Here is a 19,706-nt window from a genome sequence, read left to right on the forward strand (position 1 = left end):
TTTTTCCCACATTGACCTGTACTTGTTAAGTAAGTCCTTAGATCTCCTACTCTTAATATGCCAATCTGTACAACAATATTACCCATTGTGCACTTTAAAAATGATATCTGCTCAGTGTCATCTGCTTTTGCCCCTGGCAGATATACCCTGGTCCTGTTCCATCTATCCTTCTTGCACGTATTTCCCTGACATTAATCACCAACAATAACTTCGTCCTGCAGGACCAGCGTATTCTGCCTTGGAGATTGCCTTTGTGTTGTCTGATACAGAAGTGTGAGCTCTGCTGTTGAGTTTAGCAGCTAAGGCCTGATGGCCCTCATTTTAATTCCTTTGGGGACAACTACTCTACTCTTCAAACTCATAAATGCTTATCAGAATGCTGAGTCAGTGCCTGATTTCTTCATCCTCTCTGCACCGAACACAACCTTATGCTTTTATATTGGATACTTCAGTCCATTGATAAACTATGAAAATTAAAAGCTTTTAAATTTGTTATTAACTTTTATCTGTATGTGAAATTAATTATAAATAATATTTATAATTAACTATTATTAACTAACTATGATTATAATTAACTATTATCATTATCCCAAAGCAATACAAATTAAATGATAAATAACCAATTACTTGACTTGACTTGTGACCATCCTGCATACAAAGTTCCATAAAAAAAAAACCAGTATATTTTCTCTAATGAATAGAGAATATTTTCTTCAGATATTTTTTTTACCCTGACCCTTTCTAGAGTGTGTTACAGAATACACTGATGAGCCAAAACATTATGACCAGTGAGTCGTTATGGAAATCGAAGCAACTGCAGGTGAAGTACGGTGCTTGCGCGGGTCGGGACACAGTATAAAAAACACCTGATACTGAGCTCCGTTAATTAGTGTTACTCTTGTTCTTCAGATGGGAAAGGCAACAGACTTAAGCAAGTTTGACAAAAGCCAAATAAATTGCAATGGCCAGACGACTGGGTCAGAGCGTATCCGAAATGGCACAGCTGGTGGGATGCTCGCTGTCAGCTGTAGTTAGTACCTACCAAAAGTGGTCCGAGGAGGGGGAACCCACGAACTGCCAGCGAGGTGTTGAACGACCACTGCTCATCGATGCTCAAGGTGAGCGAAGGCTCTTCCAGATGGTACGTGGCAACAGAAAGGCGACTGTGGTGCAACTCTCAGGTAATTGGAATGCTGGTGGCAGGAGTAATGTGTCACAATGCACAGTACATCGAACTCTGCTGAAAATGGGGCTGCGTAGCTGCAGGCCACTCAGAGTGCCCATGCTAACTACGGTTCACTGGTGACAGTGCCTACAATGGGCATGCGAGCATCGAAACTAGACCTTGAGTGATTAGAAGGAGGTAGTCTGGTCCAATGAATCACGTTTCCTGTTGCATCATGTGGATGGCCAGGTACATGTGCGTCGTTTACCTGGGGTGGTGCCTGGATGCACCATGGGAGAACGAAAGCCGGTGGCAGCTGTGTCATGCTTTGGGTGATGTTTTGCTGGGATACCCTGGGTGCAGTCATCCATGTGCCATGCACTCTGATGTCTACCACCTACTTAAACATCATTGCTGACTAGGCAATGGTCTTCTTCTGGTGGTGCTGTCTTTCAGCAGGATAATGCGCCATGCCACACCGCCTGGATTATTGGAGACTGGTTTGCGGAACATGAAGACGACTTCCGGGTATTGCCCTGGCCTCCAAATTCCACAGACATCAGTCCTATCCAGCATCTGTGGTTTGTGTTGGAACAGCAACTCCGATCTGTGGTGTCTCAACCACAGACCTTACAGGAGTTAAAGGATCTGCTGTTTATGTGTTGGTACCAGATACCACAAGACACATTTGGAAATCTTGTAGCGTCCATGCCTCGCTGGGTACGAGCTGTTTTGGCTGCACGTGGAGGACTAACACTGTATTACGTAGGTGGTCATAATGTTTTGGCTCATCAGTGTATGTCTGTGGTTTGATCAATGAGTTCTTCATGAAATTTTTAAATCATAAAATTGGAAACTTAAACCCTTTTTAAATATAAATTTTTTTTCTTATATGGATGTAGTTACCACTGTATTAGAGCGAAATTACTTAAATCACAATTTTTAAAAAAAAATCTCAAATTTGTAAAAAAAAAAAAAAAAAACTTTTTTTTTTTTTTTTATGTAATACTATCTTCTTCATCTATTTATATATGAATTAATTCAATTTTGTCAGTTTTCCAATCTGAATTCTTTTTGTAAGCCAAAACTTGTGAATGAATGAAGAATACAATCTCCTCTCTGATTTTAAAATCAGAGAGGAGTTATTCATCCTTACATTCCTACACCAAATAAGATTTATTCTGTAAATTAATGCTGTTGATAGTTTAGTGTTGCCATACTTAAGCTTAAGTCTGTCATAGCATACCTGTGAAAGTCATAAATTGTTGCAAAATATAGATCACAACAATTGTAAAACAAAAAGTTGGCAGTGCAGCCTCAAAGCTAGTAGCATGACCTGTAAAACGCTAGTTCACACTGCAGAATTTCTTAGTTGTAATGGCCAAAGCCATCTTTCTGCATGGACCTACCCAGTCCTTTCCTGGGATCCCAAATTGTGGAGGGGGGGGGGGCTGAAAAAGTAGATATTTTAGTTGACAGTTAAGCAGGCTAAGCTACATAAAGAAATATGGTGTATGAGTGTTTTTATTATACAGGCCAGTGTTAACCTAAGTTATGCCTTCAACATTAAACTTTTGTTAATGTTGTTTTGTTAACATTGAAGTCATTATGCAGGACTGAACCCTCTACTTTGTCTTATTTCTCACAAAATTGAGAATTCTTTTCTCATTCATTCACACATACTTACATAAATACTCATCTTCAATATTCCTTTACTCAGCATTTCTTTATTGAGTCTCTCTCAATTTTTAGCCTCTTTTGGCATAAGCATATCACAAATTTTACTTGGCATTACTTTACTCCTAAATAGCTCTTGATTCTGTGCAGTTTGCAAATATGGCCTACCAAGGAATAGTGTTCTGTCGTCTGAGGTAGTGCCCCCCAAAACTTCTTGTGAGCTCCTTAGACTATCCAAAAGAAAGCATTAGGTTATTATCATACAGATTATTCAGTTTATGCTATGTACCTTTTCTGCTGATAGTTTCATTAGCACTGTTCTTCTGAATCATCTGTAATTCCACGATTTCTTGTTTATACTCCAGCACGGCCACAGTCAGTAGAGTTTACAATAAATCATCGATACAAACATTAATCATATTTATCAGTCACAGACTTGAACCCTGGCCCACTCAAATAGCACTTGCTACTACACTCTTTCTCATGACCACTCAGCTACTCTCCAATCCAAATGTCCTTTGTACATTAACTAACCAGCATATAATCACAATTAAATTCCAGACTTGCTGAACTAACTTGTCTTCTTCCTCATAGCCCATCTATTTCTGTTCTTTGGAACAACTTTCCTTCTTAAGTATTTCATAAATATTATAAGCTGTGGGAGAATTCTACCCAAATGTCAGCAACCATCATATCTCTTCTCAGCCTTCATTCAGCACACAATATTAGAGTACTATAGTATTATGTGTTGTATGAAGGCTGAGAAGTGTTCTTTAGATTCCAATACCTTTCTAGAAAGTTTGCAATATTCTTCCTATGTTGCCATCACTAATGTCTACAACACACTGCACACACAACTGATCACTGATGAAAGAATATTTTTCTGGTACTGTTGTTGGAGCTCATTCTATAAACTATGAACTTTTGTATTCCCATAATAACCAGAAATCCATGAGTGTTAAGTCTAGCAAACATTGAAGTAATTTTTAATGGAAGGTCAGGGAAAGAGTTTCTGCTCCTCCACTGCAGCAGACTCCAGCAACAGTTTCCATTCTTTTTACTGGAATCTGTCTTCAACTTTCTATATCATAGTTATCAAACTGTTCGCTTTACTGAATAATGGACCATGATTGCGATTATGCATGTTGACATTCTCATAACAGAGCATCAGATTTGCGTCCCTGTCCCTGTATGTACTGCTTCAGTAACTCACTACATTGCACCATTTCAACATCATCTAGAACAGGGGTCACCAAACTATGGCCCGCGGGGCAGATCTGGCCCGTGTAGTCTGTTCATCCAGCCCACCCCACACTGTGCTACAAATGATCAAAATTCTAAAATATATTGTAATTATTTATATGGAAATATAATAAATAGTGAATCAACGAAATACTACTGTTTCAATGACAGCTTTCAATGAACAAGCCTGAGTGATGAACATTTAAAGGCAATTCTCTTGGTTGGGTGTAGCAATTCAAAAGCAAACATTGATGATATTTTAAAAGCTAAACACCAGTTCCATAAATCACATTAATCTTTTCTGCTTATCTTATTTCTAATGTCGCCTTCCTTGATAAGTTTTTGATAAATAAATATATTTGTTATCTTTATTTTTCTATATATTCTTTATTTTTGCATATTTTGTGTATTGATAAATAAATATATTCGTTGTCTTCATTTTTGTTGTATTTACTGAATTGTACATATTGAACAAAATGATTATACGGCTCGCGCTCGTCAATCTCTCGGTTATCTGACCCATCGTGAAAAAAGTTTGGTGACCCCCTGATCTAGAAGAATGAGCGCTTTGCTGTTTGTGAATGTAAATTAGTAATCATCTTAAATCTAGCACTGGATATCACATGGATGCCAAATATAGAAATATTACAAAATTAAAATTCTTTCTAATATACTCTGAAAGCTATAATAATAATGCTTGAAACACTGGAAATTATTTTATAATCAGGTGGTACTTTAATTCGGAACCTAAACTGAAATTATTTTTATTTAATTTTGTTTTAGATATGGGATATTGGTGGACAACCGAGATTTCGGAGCATGTGGGAAAGGTACTGTAGAGGAGTTAATGCCATAGTGTAAGTTATTTTTATTCATTTAATGATTTATTATCATTTGGATGTGTTTTTTGTTGTTTTTATTTTCACCTCTTGATTTTATACAGAGTAAAAAATGCTATGAAGATTCAGTAATCTCTGGCAGCAATGGACAATTTATTTTCTGTTGAGTGCCACATTAAAAAACAGAAATGCCTTCATGTGCCAAAATGTTTGTTGGGTCCCTATATGTAGGGGGGAGGGCTGTCCTGAGAAATTTTTGAAAAACAAGAAGAAAATAACAGTCAATTTTAAGACAGTTTTTAACATCAAAAATGCCTTCCTTGACATTTGCAGGCCCTATACAGTGCACTAACTCATTTATGTCACATTTTCTTAGAATTTAACAGTTAAAAAAAAAAATTCTAAGAAATTAATTTCATTCAGAAAATATTTGATTTCATATGAAATAAAATAAAGCAATTTACATTAAAACTGGTAATTACAAGATCTGATAAAAAGTTCTAAGATGAAAAAAACAATTGCACGTGATGTTTGTGCTTTAGTATGTGAGGAGCGTTTGTAAAGTTCATAGTCTGAATTCGAAAGGGTTAATTTCTGCACTTAGTGTATAACACTTCAAATAGTAACCTACCAAGTTTTAGTGGGTTTTTTTATTATTATTATTTTATTTTATTTATTTATTTTTTTAATTATTACAAGTCTTGAAATCAATGAAGTTGTATTAATGAGGAAAGATGGACAAAATCAATTACTGTGCAGTCACCCAATATTGGGAAAAAGGGGACCAACACCTCCCTCAATGTTGTGACCATATCCTCCCTCTTACTGAGGGAGGATATGGTCACAACATTGAGGGAGGATGCCCTTCCTATTCCATGGTTAAAAAGTAGGCAGCAGAATTTAAATGGAGGGAGAACCTGGCAGACATTGCAGGCCTTCCATGTTGTGGAAGGCCTGCAATGTCTGCATCACTCAGGAGTTGTTGCTAGTGTGCATGATGTGGTGTTGAGTGATTGATCAGTGACAGTTCAATACATTGCCATGTCTTGGAAATCTCATCTAAATGTGTTTGTACCACATAATAACAGAAGTTCTTGCTATGAAAAAGGTGTCAGCGTGATGGGTCCCAAAGTTGTTGACAGTTGTTGATCAAAAATGCACAAGAATTATTAAGTCAAGTGAACATTTGTATCATTTCAAGCAAATCCAGCAAATTTCCTTGCGAGGTGACCATGAATGAAATATGCATCCATCACTTTTAGCCAGAGACAAAGAAGCAATCCAAACGGTGGAAACAGCTCTTCTCTCTCCTACAAAGAAGGCCAAGTTGACTCTTTCTGCTGGCAGGTGATGCCATTGGTTTTTTGATGTGAAAACATCTTTGGCGGCACCTACTACATTTTCAGACTGAAGAAAAACCAATTGGTAATGAAATTTTCTTATGGAAATGACTCAAATGACATCACTTCCTAAATGGCACTAACGATGCTAATTTGGCCAGTAATGTTGATTCAGTAGAGTAAGTAGCCGAAATGTGTGAAATAACAATTTATTTCAATTATTTGTACCCGACCCGAGCCCGTACATCATTCGTGTTACTTAACCCGAGTTCTAGGCCTGGGTCCGTGCAGACCTCTGGTATATAGTATATGGTTAGTAGTTATACTGTATAGTATAACTATTAATATAGTATATGGTTAGTAGTAGTTATACTCCTAAAACTAGTAATGTATAGTATATAGTTTTTACTACTAACATTAACTGTTAACATTAAGTTTATAAAGACCAATAGATTGACAGTAGCCACTGGCAGAGGTGAAAGAGATTCTTGCACTGCTTCTATTAGAATGAGCAGAAGCCTGGAAAACAAGATGCATGATATTTCAGAGACTGCTGGGAGCCATTGCGGTACAAGTAAACACATGGGTTGTGTTAGGGTAGCTAAGAATAGAAACAGGTGCAGGTATACTTGCGTGTACACCAATGCTAGGAGTTGAGTAAACAAATTTGATGAATTTGAGGTATTGCTCAAAACATCAAAGGCAGATATTGTTGGGATATCAGAGACGTGGTGTCACACAGATATAAGGGATGCAGAACTGGAATTTGGGGAGTACAACATCTACAGAAAGGATAGACAGGATAGGAAGGGGGGAGGGGTTATGCTATTAGTTAAGAAACGCATAAAAACCAAGGAAGTGAAGCCAGTCGACATCGCTGAACAGTGCAGTGTTGAGTCAGTTTGGTGTGACATAAGCATTGGGAGATCAAAATTGAGAGTAGGAGTGTGCTATAGGCCTAATGACTCTGATGAGTATAATAAGAAACTGTACAGGGAAATAGAGTGGTCCAGTAAATCAGAGAGTCTTATAATGGGAGATTTTAATTTCCCAGATATTGACTGGAATTGGGGGCTGGTCACTCACACACTAGCAGGGCTTTCGTGGATTTATTGGATGATTGTTTTCTACATCAGCATGTTCGGGAGGCAACTAGAGGGAGTAATACTCTTGATTTGATTATCAGCAGTGATTCTTCATGCATTAAGAATCTGCAGATAAATGAACCACTAGGTGGCAGTGATCACAGTGTGCTGAAGTGGGATTTACTCAAAGAGGTAACTACCATTAGGGGTAAAGGGAAGGGTTATTGCTTCCGTAAAGGCGACTACAATGGACTGAGACAGTATTTAAATTCTATACAGTGGGACCAACTGATGATGTTACCAACAGCAAATTCAAGATGGGAAGCATTCAAAGAACTTATCTTGGCTTTACATACCAACTAAGAAATATTGTTCAAGGTTTAGGCCAAAATGGATGTCAGATGAACTAATGAGGCATATGGCAGAGAAGAAAAATGCATGGGATACTTACAAATTAACACATGACACAGAAGCCTATGATAGATACAAGTTGATATGCAACCAAGTTACAAAGGAGGTTAGGCAGGCGAAGGCAGATTACGAGAAATCCTTGGCAAGGGATGCAAAGAAAAACAGCAAAGAGTTCTTTACTTATGTAAACTCTAGAAGGAAGGGGATGAATCAGATTGGTCCACTTGATATTGATGGGTCAACTGTTGATGATCCTGCTCAGGTAGCTAACAAACTAAATGAATATTTTGCATCGACATTCACACATGAGGAGTTATTCAGCGAGGGGAATGCCAGAGGTGTATTCAACTCTAGCAGTAAGCTACAGAATCTTGAAATAACTGGGAGTAAAGTGGAGGAGAAATTGTTGAAGTTAAATACAAGAAAGGCACCTGGGGTGGATGGGATCTATCCAGTTATATTAAAGGAGGCAGCAAAGGAAGTAAGCAAACCCTTAGCCATAATTATGAGAGCTTCCTTGGACTCAGGGGAGGTACCCATAGACTGGAAATGTGCAAATGTGACCCCAATTCACAAAGGAGGATCAAAGGCTGACACAAGTAATTATAGACCTGTGAGCTTAACTTCTGTTCCAGGAAAATTAATCGAGGCACTGGTTAAAGAAGCACTGCAGGATCATTTAGACAAGTCTTCAGTTATAGCTCGGACACAGCATGGTTTTGTTAAGGGGAAGTCTTGCCTGACCAATTTGATTGGATACTATGATGCAGTCACAAAAGAACTGGATGCAGGGAATAGCTTTGATATTATATACTTGGATCTTAGAAAGGCTTTTGATACTGTTGCACATGGAAGACTGCTACACAAATTGGAGCAGTGTGACATTGGAGGCAAATTGCTGCTATGGATAAAGGGGTGGTTGAGGGGGAGAAGACAGAGAGTGGTAATTAATGGACACTGCTCATCGTGGACTAATGTTATTAGTGTAGTCCCTCAGGGCTCAGTGTTGGGTCCATTATTGTTTTCTGTATTTATAAATGATATTGATGATGGTATATCAAGCTTAATGTCCAAGTTTGCAGACGATACAAAGGTTGGCAGGGTTGTCAAGGACACTACTGACACTATGCTGCTGCAACAGGATCTGGAAAGGTTGAGCAGATGGGCTGAGAGGTGGCAAATGAAGTTTAACATTGACAAATGTAAAGTACTACACATGGGGAACAGCAGCCCCAGAGCAACTTGTCAACTCTGTGGTACTACACTGACAGTGGTAGAGAATGAAAGGGACTTGGGTGGTTGTGCAGGCAGATATGAAGTTCTCTGAGCAGTGCAGACAGGCTGCAAGAGTAGCTCATGGAGTATTGTCAATGATATACAGGAATTTTTCCAGCAGGGATAAGGAGGTGATTATTCCCTTGTATAAGGCAATGGTTAGGCCACACCTAGAGTACTGTATACAGGTCTGTAGGCCTCATTTCAAGAAGGATGTAGAGCTGCTGGAACGAGTACAGAGAAGGGCAACAAGATTAGTGAATGGAACAAAGGGGTGCTCTTACGAAGAACTCAGCTGGACAAGTATTTTGAACGAACAGAGGGGTGAAGTGGAAGTAGGGTTTTTTTTTTTTTTTTTTTTGGCTGATGCTGCATAAGCTTGCTTTCTTGCATCAAATGCCTCTGCTAATGCTAACTAGGAGTACTACTAACATTAACTAACAGCAAATAGGAGTATTTGCTGGGCCGTTAACACTAGTTAGTACTAATAATAGTTAATATTTTAACTGTTGTTGCTGGAAGAGTTAGTAGTAATAGTAGTCATTAACTGTTATTACTACTAACAACTCTTCCAGCGTTGGACTCCTTACTCCAAAGTTGGAGTAAGAAGTCAGAGAACTTCATTGCCACTGTAGCATTGTCATCCATAAATTGGCCATCACCTTCAGGATAAAGAGTAGGTTTATTGACATTCAGCCTTCCACCGGTAAGTGGCGGGCTCGTGCCCCCTACTTACTTTACCGAATTAACATTAGTGACTGCATAAGCATCGTTTAGTAAGTGGCGTAATTTGTGTCATTTCCTTTTCACATGAAACATCTTTCGTGTGTACAGGTACACATCCCCCCCCCCCCTTTTTTTTTTTTTTTTTTTTTTTTTTTTGGTGATGCTGATGGATTATTGCTAATGAATTACCTCCAGAAAGGCCAGACAATCACAGAGTCATATTATGCAGACTCATGAGGCATTTGGGTGAAAACATTAATGCTAAATCAAGGGAAAACTTAGCAGAAGAGTCTTGTTCGACCAGTACAAATCACTTACTCAGCAATCTGTTATGACTGCACTGCATGATTGAAGCTTTGAAATCTTGGACCATCCACTATATCCACCAGATATAGTACCATTGGTTCTGAATTTGAAAAATTGTGGCTGTCATCCATTTTCCCACCAACAGTGACATCATTGCTGCAGTGGATACATTCCTGGAAGTCCAAGAGAAACCAACCTTCTTTGCAGCCAGAATAAATGCATTGCAGCATTGGTAGCTAAAGTATATTGACTCCAAAGGGGATTATGTTGAAAAGTAATGTGTTACCAGACTCTTCAAATAATCCCTTCATACTCAGGCCATAAACTTTTCAAATGCCCCCTTGTAAAGCACAGCTAAACGTTACTTTGAGGGATGTGTATGTGATAGCAGTTTGTATCTAGTGTCCTCACAGTTACATATCTTTCTTTTTTTCATATAAAACAAGTTTACCTTCCTTTCAGAAGTACACTGATTTAAGTTTTTAGACCAAACCCTGGATATTGAACAACTTTCTAATTGAAAAGAAAGCAGTTGAATTTTTTGATTTAGAAATCATAAAATCTAAATGTTAATACTTAATTCAATTTTAACCTCAAATATGATGTTCAAAAAAAAAAAAAAAAAAGTCCAAGCAATAAATAGTCTAAACTTCAAAAAATTAAGTGGGATGAACCCTGATAGCTTTTAATTTAAATACCCTCTGTATATATGAGTGACCTTTAGATATAAAAAAATATTAAAACTCTTCCTCATTCATTTCTAAAATATATGTGGTCTCAGTTGATATCCATTTCCAGCCCTACTAGCTTTTTCTGGCAGAATCCCAATTATCGGTTGCCTCAACTACCCATCTCAGTTCCCCTAATTATTTGCTTTGTGATTCCTTTTACTTCAGAGGTAGTACTTTTGCATATTTCCATTCTGATATTCCTTGTTAGAGACTTCTGAAAGTAGAATCTCTTATTGATCTCCTCTGTCATTCTCCCAACTCCGCTAATCAATTGAAATTATTTAAATTCCTCTCTTTGAGACTTGACTTTTCTCCATTCTAACTTCACTAACAGTGCAATAATTTTCCTTGGTGATTTTAGCGTTCACAACTCCACATGGCTACAGTTTTCATTACATGAACCCAGCTGGTTGAGATGCTAATGAGCCTGTCCAGCTTGTTCATTTACCAACTAGAACACCAGATCCTAACCACACACCAAATACTTTTAATTTTTTTTTTTTATCAAAAATAACCCTTCAAAGTATGTGGTCAATGCTAGAGGTCATCTAGCAAGTCAGATCACAACTTGGTAATGGTCTCTTCTCCAATGGGGTCTCTCACTCGCTTGTGCGCTCTCTCTCTCTCTCATGGCCATTTTAAATTTCATGTCAATTAGCATTACAAGAATGTGAAATTAATTTGCAAAATCTTTGTTCTTATTTCTTTAGTTGGATTACTATTTTAAATATTCTAATCGAAATGTGTGTTCAGATCATGTGAGTGAAATTATTCTTGTAGAAATGAAATCCTTCATTCTGCATACCACCTAAAAATCTCACCCTTTATCTAAACCTTCTGTTTCAAATCTGTTAAAGATAAGAATATTGCAATTTGTGCATCCAAATCGCTAGCTTCATTTTGTGTTTACACTAAAGCTTGCAGCAGTCATGAAACAATTAGTTATTATTTGGTCCAAATTCAATTTTTAACAGGCCCAAAGTAGAAAACTTGATTGTCCAAATGTCAAGCATTCTTGTCTCTTGTCAAAGCTATTGACCACATCTTCTGTATTCTCCCCTTTGTTAAAACCTGGTGATTCTATTACATCCTCGGCCAAAGATAAAACCAACCTACTAGCATCCTGCTTTACTTCTAACTCTTTATTAATGATTTTGGTAAACCATATCCTGCCATACTCATAACACTCCACGCTAGAAGTCTGCACAGGCTTAGTGTAACACGAAGGAGGCTCGGGTCGGGTACAAATAATCGTAATGAATTGTTATTTCAAACTTTTTTGGGCTATTTCTTACATATATATTTTTTTGTGTGTTCAAATTCTTAAAGGTATTTTAGAAAAAATGTGTTATTTGTCTGTTGACACTATTAACTGATAAAACACACTTCACCAATGTCTCCTAAATTGACAGAAATTTGTACTCTTTCATTGAAATGACCCGGTCTGTACTTTTGCTCAGTAAAGTAGTCTTAAACTTTTAAGTGGCTGTTAAGTTGCAATTTACATTAAAGAGGTATTTACATTATGAGTCATTATTTCAAGAAGGATGCAGAGCTGCTGGAACGAGTACAGAGAAGGGCAACAAGATTAGTGAATGGAACAAAGGGTTGCTCTTACGAAGAAAGGCTTAAGTTTTGCAAATTAAAGTGTCTGGAGACTAGGCACCAGCGAGGTGATCGATAGAGGTGTACAAAGCCTTGAATGGTTTGAGCATGCTCAATGCTGATGGGATACTGCCTCTTGCTCAGAATAATCACCTAAGAGAGCATAAATTCAAATTGAGGAAAGATAGATGTGCGAAAATTTGCCTTAAGCCAGTGGGTAGTTGGTTGGTGGAAGACTTCCATCCTTTGTTGTGGAAGTTTATAGCCTAAATAAATTTAAGGCTCGGCTGGACAGGTATTTCGAAAGAACAGAGGGGTGAAGTGGAAGGGGTTTTTTTTTTTTTTTTTTGGCTGATGCTGCATAAGCTTGCTTTCTTGCATTATATGCTAATGCTCTCCCACTCTTTTTCTTTTGTTTAGTAATAACCTTCTTCCACTGACTGGAAATCCTATTAGTAGTTGTGCTGATGATAGTACACCACATTCCACCTTTCACAAACAACTTCAACTTCTCAAATATCCACCACCAATTTCATAAATTCTGATCTCCAGGTAATTTTCCAATAGGACAAAGGCAAATTTTTAAAAATTTAATTTGTCATTTCTAAAACTTAATCGTCTAATTTTTCAGAAAATAGAGTGCAATGCTCCTATGCTCATCTTCAATGACACTCAGATTTCTAGTAGAGATATGATCTTTACTAGAATTCTGAGTAGAGATATTAAAGATCACATATTACTATTAGGGATTACCCACACTTCTAATCTCTCTTGGCATAAGCACATCACAAGTATTGCTTCCTCTGCATCAAAAAACTTGCTTTCTTTCTCAATCTCTCTATGTTAATTTTCTTCTGAACAACTGCCTGCTCTGTACAAATCTCAAATCTGCCATGTTGTGGAATGTTATTCCCACATCTGGGGTGATACCTCCAAAATACCTTTGAAAATAATCCAGAGAGGTTAATTAATGGCCCCCTCTCTTACATAGTTGCTGCTTCGTGCCTTTTCCACAGATTCTTCCATGGGCACTGCTCTTCTGAATTGGCACCTGTAATTCCTCCATTCACTTTGAAACATGTCCCCCAAGAAGTTGCCAACCATTCACTCTCCAGTTCCAAGCTCACATAATGAACTGTTCTTTTTCTCATTTATCCCTTCTGTTTTCTAGAGCAACTTTCCTTCACATGTGTTGCATGAAAATTTCAATCTATAGAAATTGAAGTCTAATGTCAACAGGTATCTTCTGTCTTCTCAGCCTTCAACCCATACATGTTACTAAGTACTTTAGGTTCTAATACTTTTTTGTGTTTGGGGTTTTAATAAAATAAAAAATAAAATAAAAAAACTGTGTTCAAATACATGACAACTGGCATTTTATTTTCAGTCGGCTTTGTTAAATATCTTTTTTCCCTTCCCCCTCTCCATAGGTATATGGTTGATGCTGCTGATCATGAAAAAATTGAAGCTTCATGCAATGAACTACACAATCTTTTGGACAAACCACAACTAGCTGGTATACCTGTATTAGTCCTTGGTAACAAACGAGATTTGCCTAATGCTCTTGATGAAAAAGAACTTATTGAACAGATGTAAGTAAAATTTATTTCATTTGGCTATTCCTTATTGACCCAGCATTGTCACCAACAATTTTCAGTTACAGTGGCACCTGGTCTGATTAATCCCAAGTTTTCTTATTTCTTAAAAAAGTGTTTAGTTTTTTGAATTCTTCATTGTGGTGTGTCAATACTAGATCTCTTATGTATGGATTGCGGTATTTATTAAATGTAATTTTCTATTTTTTTTTAATGAAAAAAAGAAAACTTAAATTAAGGAAACTTATTTCTGCTGAAAATGAAGAAAAAAATTAAAAACATGAAACTATTAATCACTATCATTTTGAAGTTCAACAAGCATGCTAAAATTCAAAACTACACTTGCACATATTAAATGTTTTGTCAAACAAGTAATAGTAATAATCAAGACAAGAAGCCATTTTATATAATAATTATAGGCATGACACAGAGTATCTAACTTCTGTAGTAGTAGTGGTGGCAAGAAACATATTTGTTTACTATTAAGAAATATATAGAGAATGTTTAAACCATGAAATAAATAAAACAAATCAATGCTAGTAATAGGTAGAGCAACGTGCCAGTTTTGCTCTTGTGACCCGAACCATCCCTATTTCAAAATAAAATAAAGATCAGAAATAAAAGACGCAATCTATTACCCTATCAGCAGCATTAATTGCTGTATTTTGAGGTTTAAGCGTTCTCTGTATATTTTTTAATAGCTTTAGCAATATAATCACATTTTTCCTCCATAGCAAACGATATTTTTTTTACATTATACTGACACTGAAAATAGCAATACAAAACAGAATTCTTTGTGCTGTTATCATTATTCACGCACAAATGGTGGAACTTTGTGTATCAGTTCATTTCATGTAATTACTCTGAGTAAATACTTCATTTATGTACTTTGAAATACTGACTTGTGACGCCCAAAACTGCTTAATAAGACTGTATAATTAGGAAGATAAAAAAAGAAACAGCCACTAATCTTGACAATTAATGCATAATGGATATTTCACAGAAGGATCCATCAGACCAGATTCTACAACTGACAGTTTAACATGTTTGCAACCCTCTGTCACTCCAAAGTTGGCATAATTTCTTAGCTCTATATTTTTGATACTATGTTAATTTGTATATATTGATATTAGAAGTAGTTTTCTTCCCCATTTATTTATGTTTATTGATCTTTGTTATTAATTCTGCATTTTTTTTAATATAACTTTTTTTCTGTCCAGCATTTATTTAGCTGTCATTATATTTTCATTCAATATATAGAATTGGTTATAATGTATCACTGGTTGGAAACAAAATCTGGAATAGTGTCTGGATCAGCACAGGTGGACTGTTACATCAGGTCATTTCATAGTACTTGTGCAGTGTGAATTTAACTAAAAATGTCTTCCGATAAGATCCCAGAAAAATATGGTATAAAATTTCAGAAAAAATATATGCAAGATTTTTTTATGTATTTTAAAATCAATAAAGGTAACATGTTTGCATTGTATACTGTATGGAGATGTGATTTTTTCAATTTCAAGAGGCAAGAAATGTGATCTAATCAAACATTTGCAAACAAATAAGCATAATGACAGTGCAGGGTGTATAGAAAGAAATGCAAAAATAGATGTTACATTTCATGATAATGTTCATATCATATGTGCCGATCATGCAGGTCAATATCAAAAAAATACGGTTGTAGAAGAAGAACATTTGAAATTTTTTGTGGACAAGTTTCTTTCAGTATGAGGACCTATCAGACACTATTATAAAAGAAAAACAAATTGATGTACAATGGTCTTTGATTGGGAAACTGACATGCATAAAGAAACTTGAAATATAACAAATTATCCCAAGTCATGCTTGGCATTTTAACAATTCCTCATAGCCCTACTAAGTGTAGGGGAATATTCAGCCGGGTTAGAAAAACAGAGTTCAATTCTTCTCTTTCTGGCAAAGCTTTGGAAATGCTTTTGATGGCCAATTGTAGACAGTGCTTTATAAACAAAACAATAGCAAGGGCTATTGTTATGAATGAAACTTGGAATGACTCAACATTTCTGAAGAGGGAGGTATGTTTGAAAGTGTGATTGGTAAACAATCCTTTTGATATATGTTAATATAAAGTGTGATTTTGCCAGTGAAACTTAATTTATAGTGCAGCATGAATTTTAAAAAAAGTTTTTTGCTTATAAATGCCTGGTCTCCAGCTTTTTGAAAGTCAAAAGTTGGCTATATTCGTAAGGCAATTACAGTCCCATAACATTTGACTACAAATTTTAAACTTCATTTATGTACTTTGAAATTAATAGATCGCTTCCTGTTATCTAATTATTTGAGCACTCTGGATCATTAGAGAGGAACTCAAAAGTAGAAGTCATGTGCATCCTACATTCTTGAACTATTTTTGCTTTCATTCAATTATTATTAATCAGCCCAAGAAAGTGAAATTATTCTGTATCAGCCAATAAAAATAAAATACCAGAGTCAATCACAATTTGCCAACTTATAAAAATCCAAATCCACCTTGAATGTTGTCAGACTCTCTACCCAAACTGCCTTGGAAGGCAGCTTATTCCAGTGATCAACAACACATTTCCTGTGATGGTGAGCTTCATGACATGCAATCTTCTGTTGTTCACAAAAATTGTATGGCTAGGATGCCAACATGCAAATACCTCCCTCATTGATTTGGCATATTCCTTTAAGTACTCTCCCAGATCTTTGTCATTTTCCACTGCCCTGAAGGTAATACCACAGAGTTGGTGAGTTGATTTATGGTTGCTGTTGTCCATATGCAGTGCCTTGTGTTTGTCAATTTTAGGCTTCAACTGCCATTTTTCGCCCCATCGACCTGATTTTCCTGTATCTTGTTACAGTGGTTCACCCTGATCGCTCTCAATGGTCCACTCTGCCAACTTTTGTATCATCTGCAGACTTGGACATTGGGTCTGGCACTGAACCTTGGAGGACTCCATTAATGGCATTAGTCCACAAAGAGTAGTACCCATTGATAACCGTTCTCTCTCTCTCTCTCTCTCAACAATCCCTTTGTTCATAGCAGTGGCTTGCCCTTGGTGCTGCATTTCTCCAGTTTGTACAGTGGTCTTTTGTGTGCAGCAGTATCAATTTTCCTGAAAATCTGTGTGTGTGTGTGTGTGTGTGTGTGTGTGTGTGTGTGTGTGTGTGTGTGTGTGTGTGTGTGTGTGTGTGTGTGTGTGTGTGTGTGTGTGTGTGTGTGTGTGTTCAAAATTGTGTTTTGCAACCATTTCCTTTGTTGTTGCATCATGGTGTCCAGTTGTATTAGTCAGACAAGATGTCCCATCAAACAGACCTATGCTGAAGTGTAGTTGCACTCCTGTCTGGATGCTTCTGTGTTTCTTCTTTGACCAGTGAGTCTATTGTTTTCCCTGGGATATAGGTTAGACTGGCAGGTCTGTAGTTGCTCATGTCACCCTTCGATCCCCATTATCCACATTTGATCCACATTACAAATATGTTGTGTTGGTTTACCAAAACCAGAACTTTAAAGGAGTCATATCTGATTTGATTAACTTTTGCATTCAGCACAAGCAAGTAGGAAGTTGCATGATGTCATTTGTATCAGTCATTGAAGTGAGGAAAATCAGATGTGCTCTGTGCCTTATAGTAAAAGAATGCTGTTTTTGTTTATTGCAAAATTTTTACCCCCCCCCCCAAACTTTGGGAAACCTGCTGAAACAGCAAAAGATGGGATGTCATGTTTGATATCCCATCTTTCACTGTTTCAGCAGATATATCATCATACACATCGCATCATAGCATATTGCTTCATGTTTTTAAGCTTGATTTACTAATGCCACAGAAAACTATATTATAATAAAATACCATTTTGCATTTTAATCTATAACTGCACTAAAAATTTTGTAGCACATTCAAATTAAAAAATTATTTTTGCTGTTTTAAAATAATAAATGAAGCAGGAGTTTGAATTTTCTTCCTGCACATCACAACTTAACTGTTTGGAGGATGGAAAATTCCAGAAAATATATGCGGTCAATAATTGAGCCAATTTAAAACGAGTATGTTGTATTGAAGGGCCCTTCTGTATTTATTCATTTACCTATCTATCAGGAAATGCTTAGTTTCTGCATACACGCTTCCAAAATTGGATAATAGTCACATAGAATTATTAGATTTTTACTAGGTGATAGATAACTCTCATCAACCAGTGCAATACCACCAATTTGCTCATTGGAGGCTTGAAGTGGAGAAACCAATGTTTAGTCTCCAGAGCAAAGTTTCTGGTATTCTCCTTCTCTTTCCCCCACCCCATCTCCTTTATCCCGTGCATGGTACTAATTACTATAGGTTTTGATACCTTGGGTGTTGAAAGTTTTCATTAAAAAAAAAAAAAAAAAAAAAAGTCATATCAGGTCACCCTTGGGGTATCTAGTCTCCAGACTCTGCAGTCTGCATCTTCTAAGATGTTACTCATCCCTTAGTACTCCCACCAGTCTAGTTGCCCTTCTTTGGACCTTCTGTAGAGTTCCAAATGAAGTCGTGCCATTGTTTTATAAAGAGGAAAAATAACATCCTATTCTTTGATGGCAAAGGTCCCATTGATCATGATGAGACATCCTGCACCTTCCTGGCTGCCTATTTACACATGAAACTTCATATCTTGTGTAACCACCCCCTAAATCTTTCCCATCTAAACATACAGACTAGTAGATATGATCTGTCTCTCCTAGTCTCTATGTTCATGCTCAGATTTATTCTCCTCAGAAGTAAAACTTACATTTAGCAGGATTAAACTTCAGACACTAACCAAGTGGTTTTCAGTGTGCTGCAAGATTAGGAAAAACTCCATTGAGTTCAATTGCAGTCACTATTTAGGTGTGCCATGAATATCACCTATTTAAGCCATTCTGAAGCATTGTAGTATGGTTCCGATTATTAAACATCCTACCTACCTTTAAATCATCAGAGGACTTTGACAGCTTTTCCTATATATCCTTATCAATATCATTGAGGAAGATCAGAAACAAGAGGGATCCCAGAACTGAACCCTGAGGGATCCCACTTGCTGCATTAGTCACTCTGAAGAATGCCCATTAATTACACTTTCTTCTTTTGCTTAGCCCCTGATCCACTTGAGAATCTTCCCATCAATCCCAGTTCACTCCAGTTTGTATGTTAGCATCTTAGGTGAAACCAAATCAAAAGCTTTACTAAAATCTAGATGTACAATATTGAAATTGTTTCCATCATCTAAATACTTTAACTTCACCATAGTAATTAATCAGGTTTGTCAGGTAAGATTTTACTTTTCCTTCAAAAAACATTTGCACTTGTACAGCCAAAGGAATCATCCCAGAATCCAGTGATGATCTCATTAGCAATCCTAACGATATGATTCACTCCTCTCCTGCATTCTTTAATATAATTGGATGCACCCAATCTACCAGGAGCCTTACTTACTTTCAGCCTCTGTTTTTCTGATAGATGCTTCTCAGAGATAATTACTAATCTTACTGCTGCCTGACCTTTTTCTGTATTTCCTCTCCATTCAGATGTGCATTTTCAATTATAATTATGTTTAGCTCATTCACAATTCCAGCTGCATTGCCTCTATAATTTCTCCATTTTGATTCTAGAGACCTGTATGATTTACTGTGTTCTTTTTTGCATCAACATATGGCAAAAATTTTTTATCCTCATTGTTACCAGTTTTCTCATCTGATC

General features: G+C 36.7%; 1 protein-coding gene across 1 annotated transcript in view; it reads left to right on the forward strand.

Annotated features, from left to right (window-relative positions):
* Positions 1-19,706, forward strand: part of Arl8 (ADP-ribosylation factor-like protein 8) — a 100,150-nt gene that overhangs the window by 41,011 nt on the left and 39,433 nt on the right. Inside the window, exons 3-4 of the mRNA XM_090382880.1 lie at positions 4,868-4,941; positions 13,833-13,994. Coding sequence (XP_090239006.1) covers positions 4,868-4,941; positions 13,833-13,994 — 236 coding nt within the window. The remainder of the gene's footprint in view (positions 1-4,867; positions 4,942-13,832; positions 13,995-19,706) is intronic.

The sequence above is a fragment of the Mastigoproctus giganteus genome, chromosome 1, assembly GCF_048544385.1.
Source record: "Mastigoproctus giganteus isolate SK-2022 chromosome 1, ASM4854438v1, whole genome shotgun sequence".
Lineage (NCBI taxonomy): Eukaryota > Metazoa > Arthropoda > Arachnida > Uropygi > Thelyphonidae > Mastigoproctus > Mastigoproctus giganteus.